Here is an 18426-nt window from a genome sequence, read left to right as displayed (position 1 = left end):
ACTGGACTTTCCAGCAAAGTTTCACAGCATAATTAAATTGTAAATACAATTAGTGACCAATGAAATAAGATGACAAAATTAAGAAATAAATTATTTTATAAAACAATACAGAGTGAAAAATATGATCTAATGTTGATATATTTGCATGAAAAGAGATACTTCCATTTTCACACAAGTTATGCAAGACACTGTACAAAGCCAAATGATTTTCACAAATTTCATCCATCCAATCGATCCCAAAACGAGTTTTTTGAAGAGGACAAAATGCTGTATACACTTCTCAAAAAGCAATAAATACTCATTTTGTAACATTAAAATGTTTAGAGCTGACATCGTTGTAGGTAAACCATAACACCTTATTTAGTTGTGAAAGAGAGACAACTCAAAATTATAGTAGTAGTGTTTTATTTTTATATATAAATTCAGGGATAGAAAAAAAATATGGAAATATCCATATACCTTGCCAACATATGTATGTAGACAGGAAGGAAGACTAGTGAACATTGTTGTCCACCATAGCATACTCACGATAAGCATCATTTGAGAAAATACCTATCATTCTGTATACTGTACAGAGGGCTAGATATATGATGCAAACAAACCATATTTTTTTCTGAGGAAAACATTTTCTTTGCGGTTGAGGTGGGATTAAGTGGGGTTAATATGCAAACATTAAAATCTACCTGAAACACCACATAATCTAATTCTCTTTTAGTTTAGTGATGAGGATTTCCTTTCTTCCATCAGAGCATATAACCAGTGTATATATCTCTTCACATAATCTAATTCTCTTTCATTTTAGGGATGAAGATTTCCCTCCTTCTGTCAGAGTATATAAACAGTGTATATATCTATGCACATAATCTAATTCTCTTTTCTTTTATACATGATACATTGCTACATGCAAGTTAAGGGTCTTTGGTTAAATAGAAATTGTCTGCTCCACAGATTACATTGTCATGCGACTTCAAACTAAACTCCAGGAGCATGCATGAATCACTGTTCATATACTGTAACAGTGCAGCACTGCATCCTGGATTTAGTAAGCTTGATGCTGTTTCCCCCTACAGATGTACAAAGGGAGACCAATCTGCACTAAAGGGGAACCAATCTACTTACATTTTGTGTCTCTTAATAGGACATAACAAAAAAACTAAAAGTGAAAGCAGAACAAGAGTAAATCTTAGAAGAGATCTCAGTTTTCCATCTGGGTCTATATTAGCTTTATTTGTACATTAACCTGTAAAATAACCGTAACCAGACTGCACTGCCATAATACTGCTGATCACTCACATGTATATCGTTAAGATCTGAAACAACATTGAATGTTTAAACTTTGTCGCAAATGAATGTACAACTGAAATGAAGAAATCACCAACAACGTATTCAGTACAAAGATGTCTTTTGAATGTATAACAAGGAATTCTGAATCAATATACAGATGAACTTCATGTATGATGCACCATCACTATTATCAACACTTTCCACTGTGATTAAAACAAAATAAACAACATGTATGATGCACCATCATTACTATCAACACTGACCACTTTGATTTTTGAAATTCATGAATAAAACAAAGTAAACATCAAGTATGATGTACCATCATTACTATCAACACTGACCACTTTGATGTTTGAAATTTATAAATAAAACAAAATAAACATAATATATGATGCACCATCATTACTCTCAACACTGACCACTTTGAATTTTGAAATTCGTGAAAAAAATAAAATAAACATCATGTATGATGTACCATCATTACTATCAACACTGACCACATTGATCTTTAATGGAATTCTGACAATATAAGACATCATGTATGTATGATACACCAGCATTGCTATCATCAGTGACCACTTTGATCTTTAATGGAATTCTGACAATATAAGACATCATGTATGTAAGATACACCCGCATTATTATCATCACTGACCACTTTGATCTTAAAGTCTGAAAATATAAGACATCAGTCCTGGTATGTATACTGAGAGGGCTGACATCTCAATGCAGTGCTGTGCACCTCTAACACTCTTCAGCAACAGGAAAATTGGAAGCTGGTTCCTCAGGAATATATCATCTAGTGTGCAACATATACAAATATTTTTGTACAGTTTAGATTATTCTACTGTATTTTTGATTATAGAGTAATTTCATGCACCCTCTTGTGCTTGCATTTTCTGAACTCTGTAGATCAGTTCTTTTGTAGGTAGCTAGTCATGGGATAGCCAAGCATATTGAACTATGGGTAGGTCGGACACAAATATGTCTAACCATATTCAGTCTAATTTGATTAGACGCATATAAAAAAGCCCAACCTGAAACTCAAACAAATTCTGCTTACTTCAGCTTACATTGCTTTTCAACAAACAGAAATAGTGGCACACGCTAGCAACACTACAGGAGTAAAGCATAATTTTTATATTTCTGTGAAATAAGTTTACATGATTTACAACAAAATTGCACCTAATCCTGATTTTAACTGAGCATGCCTTCAGATTCAAACACAGGCACAAAGTGTTTAATCTTAGCAGGTTTCACGTTGGTGCATTCAAACTGCAAACCTGACAGTGGATCACTGAATAGGGAGTCACATGAACAATGAAAGTGCAAGCATCTATGTAACAGAAGCATGCAGCACATATGTTCACTAAAAATATGGTGTTATATGTACTGTATTACAGGTTCAATGAGCATACAATTCACAGAACATAGACATAATGTATTAAGCACAAGTCAATCTCCATTTTCTCCTGAAACAGTTTACTTTGAGCTGCCTGTGAACATCCAAATTTATATTTTCCATTCGTTAATTTACATGTCAACTGTCTGGTAGACTTATATCAACAGTCTTGTGAGAAACATTTAATGATGCCATAGCCTTCATGTTCCTTCAACTTGGTGGAAATAAAATGTCAATCCAATACTGGTTTCACATTTGCTTTCACTGACAATTTTACTGGTGTTTTTGCAGGTTGCTTGTCAACACATCTAAGTACTGAAGAACAGGACATCTTGGGAGATTGGATCCATGATCAGCAGCAAACTCATAATCTGTAAAAATACAATGTTATCTTGAGTTTTTTTGTAGCGTTAATATAGCATATAAACTTCTTAACTGCAATTGTAGGTTATTTAATATTAAGTTTATCAGCTAAAAGTCATAGATAGATAGATAGATAGATAGATAGAATTTATTCATGATCTAATTTAAATGATATATCATTTATACAAAATGCCCTTTTATGTTGATCCCAGATTTTGTTTAGCGAAGGTAAAACTTTATAACTGAGCTTAATCTCAAAATCGTTAGTACTGGCGTCACCACCTTCATTCAGAACGAGATAAAAAAAGTCTTTTAGGGAAAACCCCATGGTGATATGATCAACTATTCAGGAGAAGTAGCAGTGACAAGGTTTGTTTCATGATGGCCACTGTGTAGATTATAATGGACGTTCAGGCACCACCAGCTAGACATGGGTTAAATATATTCATTAAGTTTCACAGCAATCCTCAAAGCAGTTTAGGAGAAGCTGTGATAATAAGCTTTACGCTAACAGACAGACATATGATATACAGGGGATAGAGGATAAACATCAGATCATCCCATAAGCTCTACTGGGGTATGACCAGTAAAGCTAAAAGCTAGTTTTCCATCATTGTTATAATTATGTACTATGTACTCCCCTACAAATGTGATGCAAATATTATGTACATATGTTATGATGGCATTAAGTTTACATAGCAAGAAGAGTCTATTTGAAAGAAACAGGGATGCTGACCTACATCTTACCAGATACTGTCACACTAAAATATTGATATCCCACTTTTACATATGCATGATCACGGTCCTGAATGTGAAAGCATCAGAAACATAGAACAAACCAGATACATGTTTGCAAAGCATATACGCCCACTGACTCACAGCAAACCATGTTTAGTCAGCCCAGATCAGGTACAAATGTGATTCACTGGATATAGCATGTTGTTCTCTTTGCCTTGGCACTATATAGTCTTTAAGTGTTGCTGTGCTACAAAACTCCACAACCAACCAACCAAACAGAAAATTTAAAAAGATATTAAGAAAATATATAAGACTGCTATAATGTCATTAATATTTATATTGGTCATCTACATGTATGTGTAAGAAATTAATTTTTTTTACCTTGGTTTTATTTTGCCTAACTGTTATAAGAACGATTTTACGAAGAAAATGTAAGTCAAACGCTCACAACATGTTGTAATTGTATTATAAAAGAAATTGCTGTAAAGACCTGCCAAATCTAATCAGGTCCTCCAGATATAAATACAATTATGTTTGACTACTGTTATCAGTCAACCTTAAGTGTTTGTCATTAAATATGCTAACAGCTAGTTTATCAAAATTCCCAAGTTGAAAATGATCAAAATGTTGTTTTAAGAAACAACTGAACAACAGACCCAAGGGAGCCTTATCTCACTCGTCTGGCTTACCTAACCCAATATCTGACCATCTGACTAAACAGGTTTATGAAGTATTTCAAGATTGTAAAAACATAACCTATGTAAATTATCTCCTCAACTTATTATCATGAATCTTGTTAATACGCGATGTTCTCCAGTCCGTCAGTAGCATAATCATTTCATGGCAATAAGCAATGCCATTTAATAGCAAAATCATCTCATGGCAACAAGCACAACATATCAGTAGCCGGTGTCAATGAGCTGAACAAATCAGATGTAGACCGCATCGTTAGTATGCATTATGGACGTTCTTGAAGATCTTAATGAAATAAACATATATTCATAGTTTGGTCAAAACTGGAACAGAAATGCATCTTGTCATTCAATGTCCTAACATGCTCAGCCAATCAGATGCAAGATTTCATTCGCATATATGGGTCACGCCAATCCTGTCTCAAGTCTGATGCTATAAATACATATGTTTGCATGGATGGTAGTAAGAAAAATTAATCTGCCCCTTCTTCAAGAACCATTAATACTTAACCAACCTTCCCACTCACTTTGTCATGATACGTTCTACCTTACTTTGTTATCTGTTGCTTACGTCGTGATAAGTATTATCATAACATATACACATTGCATTTATTTACTTTGTACATGTTGTTTGTGCTATGATAATTTCTATCATCTTACTTATTAAGTTTTATATACCTTTTACACATGCTTCATGACCCCTTTAGTAGCTAACAGGCTTCATAAATGCTGATGACCCGTCTCCTTTGCTTTTCTAACTCTAAAGAGTATACCTTTCCACCAACTACATTTTCAATGTCATGAATCACAGCTTCAATCTTCTGCCAGTAATCCTCAAAGTCTTGTTGGTTAACCTTTCCTTGAGCAGAATGACCATTGATAAGATTCCTATATAAACGGATTCGTTCCACACTAGCTCCAAGAGATGTGTCCCTTGGCAGATCTGGTGGATCAAATCCCCAGCCCATCATGAATGGATCAGGAACTGTGCTGACATTTCTGATCAGAGTATACAACAAGGTAATGTCAAACTGGTCCACGGCAGCCACATACCGACCTAATGGATCTGAGAAGACTACCTGACTTTGATCCTGGTTAAGAAGAGCTGGTCTGTTCTGTCTCCTACTAGTCAAGGTGGATTTGTTGGCCATAATTTCCTTGTAGATGCTTTTGTATGGAGCAGGAACATGGGAGAGAAGCATTTCCCTCATGGCATTTCCACAAACAGTTACAAGGGCAATGCAGAGGCGGGCATAATTCATGTGCTCCTGTGTTATGGATGCATCAGGGTCCTGGCCCTAAAGAAAGAGGAAAACCAAATTTATTACAACACTTTGTAATCAGTAACTTAACATAGAATCAATAAAAAACAATAATTCGATAAATCAACATACTAGTATAAACAGATCAAACTATATTATTTATGTCATGTTTTATTGAATACAAAGAACACATACATGATTGATTATAAGAAATAAGCTAAACATTATATATATATATATATATATATATATATATATATATATATATATATATATATATATATATATATCCTAGATGGTCCAATCCCTGGTGACGTAAACAATCTTGATAGCTTAATCTAACAGCTCAGGTCCAAGCAAATTCGCTCATAAAAGATTGATCTACAAACTCTGAATCATATATACATATACAGTGCGACCCCGCTATAACGCACCCTGTGATAACGTGAATTTGAATATAACGTGGTTGTGGCGTGGTTCCCGAAATTTCAAATATTCATTCGCACATGAAGAAAAAAAATTCTTCGAAGTATGTGAAATAGTGTATACAAATGTTTTTATCATTTGGGGGAAGAGACTATTGTGATGTGGTTAATGAAATTTTAAATACATGTCCGTGAATTTTTCTCGTACCCGGAATTTTTTTCTTCAATGTACGTGAAATTGTGTATAAAAATTATTATCATTTTGGGGAAGAGATCGTGTTTGAATTTGAATATAATATGATCGTGGTGTGGTTCCTGAAATTTTAAATATATTTACATATATTTTTCTTTTACCCAGAGAAATATTTTTCTTAAAGCATGTGAAATAGTGTATAAAATAATTGATTATCACTTTGGGGAAGAGATCGAAATGAAATCGAATATAATACAATCGTGGCGTGGTTCCTGAAATTTTAAATACATGTAGATGTATTTTTCTCATTCCCAGAAAAATATTTTTCTTAAAGTACGTGCAATTTTGTATTAAAACAATAGATTATCATTTTGGGGAAAAGATCACGTATGAATTTGAATATAATATGATCATGACGTGGCTTCTGAAATTTAACGATTTCACCAGGTTCTTGAAGTGTTATGCCAAAACAAATGATACTTATTACTGATCCATGAATAAAGCTAGTATGTCAGCTTTGTGATTTTCTTCAATTAATTCTGTATACAATTGTTGCTCAAACAATAGTCAACATGTGTTTCTTCTTTAACTGCATACACAACCAAGCAGCAGACAATGCAGTGGTTGATAAAAGATTTTCACAATAAACATCAAAAACGAAAGCTGACAACATGTTTGCTGGGCTTGGCGGTGTTATTAGATGCGATCAGTTGATCAGTAAATAATGTCCTCATTATTAGCTGGAAATTGAAAGGGTATGAAATTGTACATGCGTTCAGCTTACAAATCTTTATAAAAGTATTTTTCACATGTTTCTTTCGATATTCACAAAATCTGAAGTAAAACTTATATGCAAGCTGAAAGCATGTTGTGTTAATTATTCTTGCTTTAGTCATTCAAATGAATAGGTGTACAAGTGTTAATTATTGGAAACTTACAATGGATAAAGGTACATGGAAAAGAATATGATAAAATTTTAGCAGTATGAAATTTTTACAGACACCGTTCATAGACCCTGGAACATAATGAACTTTACATGTGCTTCGTCTTTCTTACCCTAATTTTGCTGTTAATTTTTCCCATTGAAATCGGACAAATTACTGAATTGTTTAAATGTGTATGCATTTTTTGCAATGGAATTACATGTATTATGGATTAACTGGATGCCAAGACGGTACGATATCAGACAGTAAGTAAACGGTGTTAATACTCTGTTCATGCTATATATTAGATGCTGAATTCAGACACAATGATCTGTGACAACATTACTGAATATTTTAAATATGTGTGCAATTGTTCAATGGAATTACATGCATTAAAGATGAATTGCATGCCACGACAGCACAATAGTAAATGGTGCTGATACCTATTTATGATATACATTAGACATGAATAAATGTATATGTGCCAATGCATTGTTCTCTGAAAAAAGTAAAATACTGTAAAACCCTGCATTAACGACCTGTTAAACTGGTATGACAGAATATTTTAGAATAAAACATTTCAGTGGTAATTATAATAATTTTACTTAGGAACTACCACTGATAATGTGCACCATGCTGGAATATTGTTTAACACTCTGAAAGACATCACATTAGATATGAAAAGTGGAACCTGATTTTGCAGTCGAGGGATTTCATTTGTTATTTGAACTGTGTGAGAAATTGATAATGCAAGTCTATGTTCCAAATCTGATCCCAATGAGACCAGAATTATAGCTTACAGAGTAGTAACAAGAGCACGACATCAATTCACATCCATTTCACTCACTATAAAATAACCCTGAATTCTAAGATTAATCAATTTTAGATTAAGACAATATGGGCTTAGAAGCTCAGCAAATCACATGTACAACTAGTTCATTAATATGGACAGATATCACTCATAATCAAAATCCACTGACATCATGATGATGTAAGCCTGCTTTCCAGGTTTAATCCAAATAAAGCTAGAATTGTAGCTTTCTGATTAATAGAAAGCTCAACCAATCAGAGAAAATAATACATACCTGAATAATTATGTCATAATCAACATCATACAAGATCATTATAATGAGGGAAGTCCAATTTCCAAGTCAGATGAAAATCTAATCAGAGCTATGCCTTCCAGGATGGTACTGAGACAAATCGGATGAAATTCTAATCAGAGATATACCTTCCAGGATGGTAATGAGACAATAGTATACATCATCATCAAGAACTTTACCTTTATCAAATTCTCATCGCCATTAATAACATTGGCAAGCTCTCCAGGTTTTATCAAAATCAGAGCATGAATAAAGCTTTCATAGTGATAACAAGATCAGTCAATCAGATGAAAGATCATCTCAGTAATATGCATGGATCTCATGCTTATCGAACTCAAAGATATTTATTAGATAAGCTTGTATTGCATGTCAGATCAAAACCTGATCCGAGTGTTGAAAGCAATTGTCAGCTAATGTGCATAACAAAAGAAATTTATATAACGACAGTATACTTGTAGCAGATCACATGACACATTATTAAGTTCAGATACCAGCCTCATATGATGTCACATGATGTTATGTGATGCGTTAAATCTAGTACTGCCTTCTCCACTGGGAACAGTTCTCCAACAGTGTTATCTTTTGGGGGTAGAGTGACGCCACCTACTACCTGGACACTTGTCTACCCAATAAAACGTGAGAACTGCACCTCAGGAGGAAACAGTAATACCATTCACTGATTTATCAATCCTTTCCATTCAATAAAGCTGAAGAAAAAAAAACTTACCTCTTCAGCAAACCACGCCTGACATGGTGAAAAACAGAGCATGTCATCTTCAAGAGCAACTTCAGATGATGGAAAGCATAGCTTATATTCTAAGTTCTGGCCAAGGTAAGATGTAATCTTGGAGAGATTCATAGTAATGAACTTTCTAACTTGGGTACACAACTTTGCATTGGGGGTATTGATGTCATCAACCACCATCCTTGTTATTCTTGCATAAACGATGTGGTTCCTACAGTGCAAGGTAAATCTATGGAAAAGGTCCAGGTCAAAAACACAACAGCCACAAAAAATGAGATTTTCTGCTGTTTCCATCTTCTTGGACACTGGCCAGTGAGCTACACAGGCCGCCAGAAGCCTATGGAATACGGGTGGTGGCAGAAACTTTCCTGTAAACACAAAGCACAGGACTGGTGTGCTCGCCATCCTGGAATCTTGTTCAGGGGAGATAACTTCTCTGGGAGATTCCTGATGAAGCACACAAGGTGTAAGGAAGTAGTTCTCCACCTAAAAATATATTCAGAAAATAATTATATAGAAAAAGTCAACAAGCAACACCTCCCACCAGCATACCAAGCAACAAAATAAAATAATTTAAACAAAATGAAACATTAACACTATAAATGGATTAATAAATCAAGTATCATGTCCTTGGAAATAATTGTGTTGTTTTTGTGAGTTTAAAAAAAAAAGTCTGATCAAGTACTTTGTGAACACAGCAAACAATAAACTTACTATTGTTTGTCTGTCCCCCCCCCATGGGGCCAAGTGTTCTTAAGCGCTCGCCTTTACTGATCATTGCCATCTCTTTGTGGGTTCAAGTCTCAGGCTCAACCAATGGGGTTATATAAGAAAGTCTGCCAGTAGTGCCTTGTGGGTCAGTGGGTCTTACCAGATATTTTCCCTAGTTCTTCCTCCACCAATTATACTGGAGACTACGTTTATCAAAATGGTGTAAATATCTTTGACCTATGACATGTTGGCCCCAACATTTATATACTTTATTCTTCCAAAAAATGGCACATGATCCAAAAGCTTTGGTAGCTGTAGGTGGTCCAGGTTTAGAGTTACTTTGTATTAAGGGACTTGATGACAGATTGGTGGACAGAGAAGATAATAATGTCATATGGCGGCATACAAAAATAATGACTTATGAAAAAAGAGTGGCTAATAAACTTTTTTATTTGTTTCAATTTTGAAGAATTTAAGAATATATACCAAATTAATGGTTAGCGTAATGGAGATCTTGCATCAAAAGTTTGAACAGACTGGTACTCTACTGATTTAACAATCGTCCCAGGAATATAACTCCTGGTTGTTGTTTTGTTGTAACTGCTGAGACTTGAAATCATGTCTGACTGTCTTTAGTAACAACATCATCTTCAAAATGGCAGCTGTTTTGACCATGTTAGATACAGTGTGTATCCTTTTGAAGTTTGCCATCATAGAAGCTATATAGGACTTAACTTAGATCTGTCTTTATTTAAGACCAACTAGAGATCATATGGAGTCTCTTGTTAAAACCCCATGTTGATAGGACAATCCATCTAGAAGAAGTAATGATAACACATTTGTCAAGATGTCCAAAATGAAGCTATATTGGATGTATGATTGGTATCAATTTTACTTGGAACTATTTATATATCAGAAAAATATGTTGTTGCTGTAGTTATCCAGTCAGACAAAGCTGAGATGACATCAATCTAAAGATGACCATCATTTTAATAATATTGGCAGCGTGTCCATTTAGGACAAAGAGATTATAAAACATGATCTGGTATTTGATAATAGATTAACACCAGTATCACTTAGGACCAACAACACATTATAAGTGGTCAATGATGTTGTTATACGTCCAAAGTTCTTGGAGGAGGAGTGAATGCAAGATTTTCAAGATGGCCACCACAGATGCAGTATTGTTAATCAAATCAGAACCATTTTCACACAAGACCAACTTCAACTTTTCTTAACCAACATATGTGTAATGTTTCATAGCAATCCTTCAGGTAGCTCAGGTGGAGTATCGATGGTAATGTGTGATAATGAATGAGGGGATAAAGGATGTATGATAGAAAACAGGCCATTTCACAACCTATTCTGGCTTGAGGCGGTAAAAATGTATCCAACCATTTTTAATAGACAGGCTTTTGACATTAAAAGCAGAAACAAGAGGCTAGAATGAACCTAAGCTTTTACAACTGGCTGACATCTGCCAAATATAAAAATGCATGAGCAGTTTGCAAGAAATCTGGGGCAGAAGGATGCTTTATGTATAAATTGTTTCCAATGCTGCTGATTGCTTTCTCAAATTAATTCTTTTAAGGTTTCTTTACTTTTTTATGGCTACTCAGTTTGTACTTAATTTAAAGCACTTAGTATTGCAATGCATTATTTCCAATTAGGTCAAATTTTGCTAAATAGTAACTGAGTAGTGTTTCTGTTCCTACTAATGGCAGCCATACTGAATTGGTCACATTCTGTATAATAGTTTTGGAGAAGTAGTTGTCTTATTTTTTAGCAATGCTTGCCACATTGAAAGGCATATTAGCATCTATGTACAAACCCAAAAGCCTTCAATGTTTGCCATATTGAAAGGCATATTAGCATCTTTGTACAAACCCAAAAGCCCTCAATGCTAGGGTAGTTCATGTCAAATATCATACATTTCTGTTGAGAAGAATTGTAGATTGCTTTTTTATATTTCAGAAACGATGGTCATAGCTGATAGCAATTTGGGATCAGTTATAAAATAAGAAAGATCTTCATGCCATAATGTTGTGCCAAATTTTGTCAATTTCTGTTCAGTGGCATTTGAGAAGAGATTAATTTTATTTTTTTAAACAGAGTTCATTGTAGGCTGAGCCCTACATCACTGACCCTTATTGTTCTTCTTTGGCACAAGAAATGTCCTTTGATGGAGCCAATAGGCCGCATAATAAATCCCAAGAAATGTCCTTTGATGGAGCCAATAGGCCACATAGTAAATCCCAAGAAAATAAAGACAAAAGATCATTATGGTTGATTTTAGACTGAACTGAGAAGACCGAGCTTTTTCAATAGGATGCATTCATTAAGTAATCAGTCGATTGCTGGTGGAAATGTCTTACCAATTTTGCATTGCTTTGACACAAATTGATAACACATGAGAGATGATGAATGAGAGAAAATGTAAAGAAGAAAGTAGTGAATTTGGAGGAACAAATGAAGGTCCAAAACTAAATTATTATAGAAGGGAATGATTTCTTGAGCAAGATGAATTCAAACCCCGGTATAAAAGACTCGTGATGGGCAAGGTTGATATAGATCACAGACACTCGAGTCATCAATTTATGATTTTCTGTAATAAACGTTCATGTTTCCAGTATGACTTTATATACTTGAGATAGCTGTTATTGAGTCAGATTCTACAGCAATCTGCTATCATTTTCATGTCAATTATTTTAGTACTACTGTAGCAGTAGTGGAATATATGAAGGCAGACTGACAGGTCACATGAAGCTTTATTACTAATTTGAGACACTGCAGCTTGACAGATTGGTAATATTTGATTACATTTGTAAAGCCCCCATGCCCTAAATGTGAGGACAATTAAAAGCACAGTTGGTGATGGTTGCATTACATGGATTAGTTGATGAATGTCAAGCCATTACTATGAAATCATCTGACCATAGACCATAGAAGCAAAAAACATGAAAACCTTGCCAGCATTCTTTCTGTCAAATATGGCTAAATTCTGCAGAGGGCTGTTCAGTAAAACATATACCCCCCAGGGGGAAGGCACTTTCAAATTCAACCAACCCACAACAGAAGCAATTTTAAAAAATTATGATCCACCATGTGTTTTAATCTAGAAACACTGCCCCCTACAGAAGTATATTTTTTAACATAATTTCTGGCTATGGGTTAGTGGGCAGTAGAAGAGATTTTAATATTGGGTTGGGGACAGAAGCGATTTAAATGACAGCTGGCTGGAGGTAATCTACTGAATTCATATACATCATATAATCTACTGCATATTTGTATTATATTCATTCATTATAATCAGTCTTTTGTCCTTATGTTTGTTTTTCTGTCAGCCAAGTATGTCTCTGATACTGTGAAATCACAGATTTTCATGGTGGCTTATTATTTGTAGATGTCATTGATCAGTCCCTTAATACCTACTAATTTAACATCCATGAATACAGATTTTATAATAGATATTTCCATTCTAATACAGAAATCATGAATCTGTATCCTTACTAAACTCTGTGTTTCCTAAAGTGATCAATATGTCTTGCTATTTTTCTTTGTTCTCAGGCATGCTGCTTTTGATTAGAATAATAGTTAAATCTTGTATTGCTTTAAATGTGTGGTCAGATTCTATGATTCAGTGTTATTATTTTTTCCAATAAATGTTTTGGTAAACTTTTATGATTGTCAGAGAAAAAAACAATGATGCCTGTGGAAGTGATGTTGCATCATTTGTCTACTTTTACACTATATCATATCTTGTAAGAACATCTTTTTCAGTTACCGATGTCTTATTTTTACGCCTTGTTGCAAGACTAATATAAAGTTACAACAAAATATAGCAAGTCAAATATTTTTATATCACAGATTTAAAAAAATGGATGAAAGTCAAAGAATCATTTTTCCCAGAGCACTTATAAAATCAATGTCATTGCAGTTAACTGCAATGTCAACAGCATCATCATCACTGATGGCCTAGCAGTAACATTATGCACTTTCAGTCCAGTTGTCACAGGTTCTATCTCCCACTTCTAGTCTTGCATATGAGACTTATACCTATGGCCTGAGGGGCTTTCGTGGCAGAGTGGTATAAGATGCTTGTCTTGTGATACAGATCTGAGGGGCTTCCATGGCAGTGATACAAGATGCTTGTCATGTGATTACTTGCATCCAATGTGCTAATGAGAATGTTGCCAGTTACTTGTGGAAGGTCAGTGGTTCTACATAAGTGGTGTTTGGTGTCTCAAAAGGACTTGGATTTTCTTCAGCAGTAAAACTGGTGCCATATATAGATTCTCTTCATCTGAAAATGGTGTAACGGCCATACTGATCTACTGAAACCCCGAGAGCTCATGTCTAGATGACTTCAGCTGTTGGAGATAAACGTCAAATCAACAGAGGTTCCATGTGCCCAAGTGTACTAAGGTGCTTGCTTTTACATCACTTAAACATCTCACAGAGTGAGTTTGTGTCACAGATCAACCAATTTAGGTTGGTGGTCTTTCGGGGTCCTTCCTCCACCTAATATATTGTTAAAAAAATCACCAAAAAACCCAAAATCAAACTACACTGAGTCAACAAACTAATCAACTGTAGCAACAGCAGCAAAGGTACTAGTCAATCATTTTTGCCACAGCTGTATGAGTTTACAACTTTTGACTCAAGTAATTTTTGTAGACTATAGAATATCGTCAATTATGCCTTTCTGACAGTTACCTAAAAGTCATCATCAGTTGGTGCAAATGGATTTTTCATGGTGAGCATACGAGATAGAAAAGTCTTGAGCAATCCTGCACCACACACAGCCAAAACGTTTACACTTTAGCTCACTTAAATTTTCTCTTAACAATGTTCATTGTTCCATTTAGAACTGTTATAACTTATTCAAGCTATATTCACCAATATCTGATGATATGCATCTGTAATAAATATTTGTAACAAAGTATGGTGGTCTAGTGGTTGGAGCGTTCGCCTCGGATGCGGGAGGTCGTGGGTTCGATCCCCGGCCGAGTCATACCAAAGACTTACAAAAATGGTATTAACAGCTGCCTCGCTTGGCGCTCAGTATTAAGAGGTTAGTGTTAGGACTGGTCGGCCCGGTGTCAGGATAATGTGACTGGGTGGGACATCATGCTACATGTATGCAGCATGAAGCCCCAGTGCTAGACATCACTATAAACTGCAGACATCGTAGCGATATGACTGAAAAATTGTTAAAGCTACGTTAAAAATACAAATCACAAATCACTGTAACAAAGTATGAGAATGTATCAATGTTTTTCAATGATGCATTTGAATTGAGCAACAACCTCAATCAACAAACCAAGAAATAAAATTATTCACATCTCTCTGGCAAAAGTAGGGTATAATCATAATCTGCCAAAAGATTTTTAATTTTTTAAATTTGCCAAATATTTTTTCCAACCATACTGATTCAGTGGACATATCACCAGAATGGACAGAAACAGACCAGAAGGTTAAAATCAATTTGATACAGCTTTAAAGTAACTAAATTCATATTGGTTTAGTTAAATGTACCCCTTTATTGTCTTCCTTTTGATGAAATTTCTTACTGTAGCTAAGAAAATAATGTTGCACACAAAAAAAGAGGCACACTTCTACTCAGTATTGTTTTTATTATAATTCTCCATTCCAGCCTGTTCTAATGATCTTCTCCCCCACCACATACTGTTTGTCTTGTTTATGATATGTATCTAAATTTCTCACTTACTTTTCCTATTACTGTACAAATGTTCTGTGAATATGCATATCAGTGTGAAACACAATGGGGAGACTAAATCCAAGATTAAAAACCTCTAAATTTCTGGATATATTCTGCTTGGATTCCATATTTCTGCACAAAACTCAAGAGTTCAGGACTCTGCACTAATTCAGTTCCCATTGTAAATTTGTGCAAACACCACGATATTAAAATTTAGTTACTTGAGTGCTCATGATCAAATTTATATCTGTATAGACACATCTATGACGACATCTTTTAAAGAAAAAAAACCATAACAGCCGCACCATTTTCTGTATCTATACAAATTTGAAATGTGTGCTTTCAATACTGCACCAAAGAGTCAGCTGCTGATTTCAGTAATGAGTCGTCCAAACTCTGGTCTGTAAAGGGATGGAAATTATGTTAAATAAACAATGTCCCTCACTTTTTTCAGTTACAAGTAAGACAAGCTCTTAAAAGATTGTTTTTGCTAAAATCTTACTTTCATTATCAACCAATCAGGGACAGTCAAACGCACATACACTCTATTTTATCTTCACTGATTTATAGTATGGTTCTCGTTCTTTCACATCTGTAGTAATGGGAGTCCTTGAACAACTCAATGGTTGTAAGCCTTTTTCGACCATGCTGAATGGACACACTGTACGATAATGTTCAAGTAGCAGAAATACCATGGGATAACCAGAGACCAATAAAGTTGAATAGTCAAGTTATCTCCTCTGCAGGGATGCTGCCAGGATTTCAGGATGTACTCTAAATTTTGTGTGTGTGTCATCTCCAATGAGGAAGTGGTGGTGGTGGGAATAGCCATTGTTAAATATCTCCCTAACACTTAAACATCTGGCACTCTTTTTTAATGTTCCACTCTGTTACAGCTCTACTGAAATCAAAATTCTCAAAGAGATGTCATCTCTAGTTGTATAGCAATTATTACTGTGAGGTCATTGGGCATGGTCACATGGTTGTGGTGGGGTCTTGGTTGGGATGGCATAAAGACTATAGGCTTACTCCATATTTGACAGCTAATTATGATGTTGTCAAAAGAATTAAAAAATTTCTAGCAATTCAGTTGGACTCAGATACTTGATTCATAGTCAATGAACAGGTTCTAATATTGATGTGTTTATTTTGGATCTATGTTCCTCCATCACATTCAAGATTTGGATATACCAAAGGTGAAATTGGTACAGTTGCATCCTAAACTACTATCGTGGCTACTTCAAATGTTATTTAATGTGAGACTTTAATGCAAGAACTCGTAGCTTCAGTGATTTGTGGGTTACAAAAATTAATTTCTTCTCAAACAACTCAATTTGGTGCAGATTACATTGTTTTTTAATGATACGGTGAGAATTCTTGATGTGTAAAAATTGCACAAGAAATGAACATCAGATCAGAAAATTACTACCACTGGGAAAATACTGATAGGAATATACAGAAATAATGATATCATTATTTAAGTAGAATATGTGGTGACAATATGAGCGCTAGTTCTACAACATTTTGCAAAATACATCTTGTACAACTATTCTGTTGTTTCTAACAGCACTGTAATATGGCAATAATTTCTGTCCACTTTTTACTTTAGTCCCTTGCTAATTAATAGTTTTAGATTTTACAACACTAAGCACATTTTACCTTTTGACAATAACACATCATTATAAATATTTAGATTGCAAGAAAATAGAAGTTACAATTTTATTAAAAGCACTGGTACCAGTAAGACTAAATAAGATGGTTAAAAAAAATAATCAGGATGAACAGATTAGTAGTCTAGTAAAGAATCCATATATCAAAATGACATCAAGTATTTTTTCATCAATTTCATCATCAGTTAATGATACTGCTTAAAAATGTATTGTACTAGATAATATACTTTTTTAGTTATCCATTTTGCAATACAAATACCAAATGATGGCTTGGAACTAAGTGCCAAAAGGTTTGCAGAAAATACCACCATGATCTATATATATGGAAGAACCAAACATAAACAGGACAAATTTGATCCATCTTGCTTTGAGTTTACACAGATCAGTCAGTCTCTTATGTTTAATGTCATTTAATTTTTGCAAATAGAGAGCACGTACATCATTTGGTCATACATCTGCATATGATACAAAAGTTTGTCTTTTTATTCTTTTGTTGCTTAGTGGTTCTGCCAACCTGAGATCTACACACACTTAATTATGTTGTATGGGGATTCTCTGATGTTCCTTATGAACATTAATCTGTTAATTGTTTCTGAATTTAATATGATCCTCCTCCTCGATGTACAAATATTATTCTGTGCTGTGAACTCCTTTCATTGCCTGCTGTCTGAAACGCATATGCATAACTAGCTTGAACAAGTTAATGTTCTTTATTGTTGTGCAATTTTCAACATCTCACATGTATGGCCCCATAGGTATTCTCTCTTGGATATCTCTGTCCCAGAAAGAAAAGTTTTGAACCAGAGGTCTCGTTAGGATTTTAAAACTAAGAGTCCATGGCTCCCATTTTGGTAAAAATATGAGTCCCATCAGGAAAAGTTGCAGTCCCCTCTCAGAAAACTATGCCAGTTATAGTAACTATTGGTTGCCATAGAGTTTAATTTCTTCATTCTTTATAATACTGACATATTTATAACACTGACATAGCTCTTGCTTGTCCATCAGAGTGAGTCTGAATGTTTTCGATCCAAGAAAGGTCTTATTCAAAGCACTAAACTAGGCATCACACACTTTCATACACTTGGCTAATGTCCCTTTCAAATTATCAGTTCTAGCAACTCTGGCCCTCTCCTGAATCTCACAATCTTCGAATCTTCGTCAGTTTGCCTTTGAACCCCAAAATACTCATTCAA

General features: G+C 34.6%; 1 protein-coding gene across 5 annotated transcripts in view; it reads right to left on the bottom strand.

Annotated features, from left to right (window-relative positions):
• Positions 1–388: 388 nt before the first annotated feature.
• Positions 389–18426, bottom strand: part of LOC149787205 (uncharacterized) — a 111410-nt gene continuing 93372 nt past the window's right edge. For all 5 annotated transcript variants that reach the window (XM_089977704.1, XM_089977707.1, XM_089977705.1 and 2 more), the window contains 3 exons: positions 9113–9616; positions 5158–5777; positions 389–3057 (listed from right to left, as the gene is read on the bottom strand). In XM_089977704.1, coding sequence (XP_089833830.1) covers positions 5190–5777; positions 9113–9616 — 1092 coding nt within the window. In that variant the 3' untranslated portion in view covers positions 389–3057; positions 5158–5189. The remainder of the gene's footprint in view (positions 3058–5157; positions 5778–9112; positions 9617–18426) is intronic.

The sequence above is a fragment of the Sinohyriopsis cumingii genome, chromosome 12, assembly GCF_028554795.1.
Source record: "Sinohyriopsis cumingii isolate HCF-2022 chromosome 12, ASM2855479v2, whole genome shotgun sequence".
Taxonomy (NCBI): Eukaryota; Metazoa; Mollusca; class Bivalvia; order Unionida; family Unionidae; genus Sinohyriopsis; species Sinohyriopsis cumingii.
The sequence above is the reverse complement of the archived record's forward strand: the minus strand, read 5'-3'. Positions and strand labels throughout refer to the sequence as shown.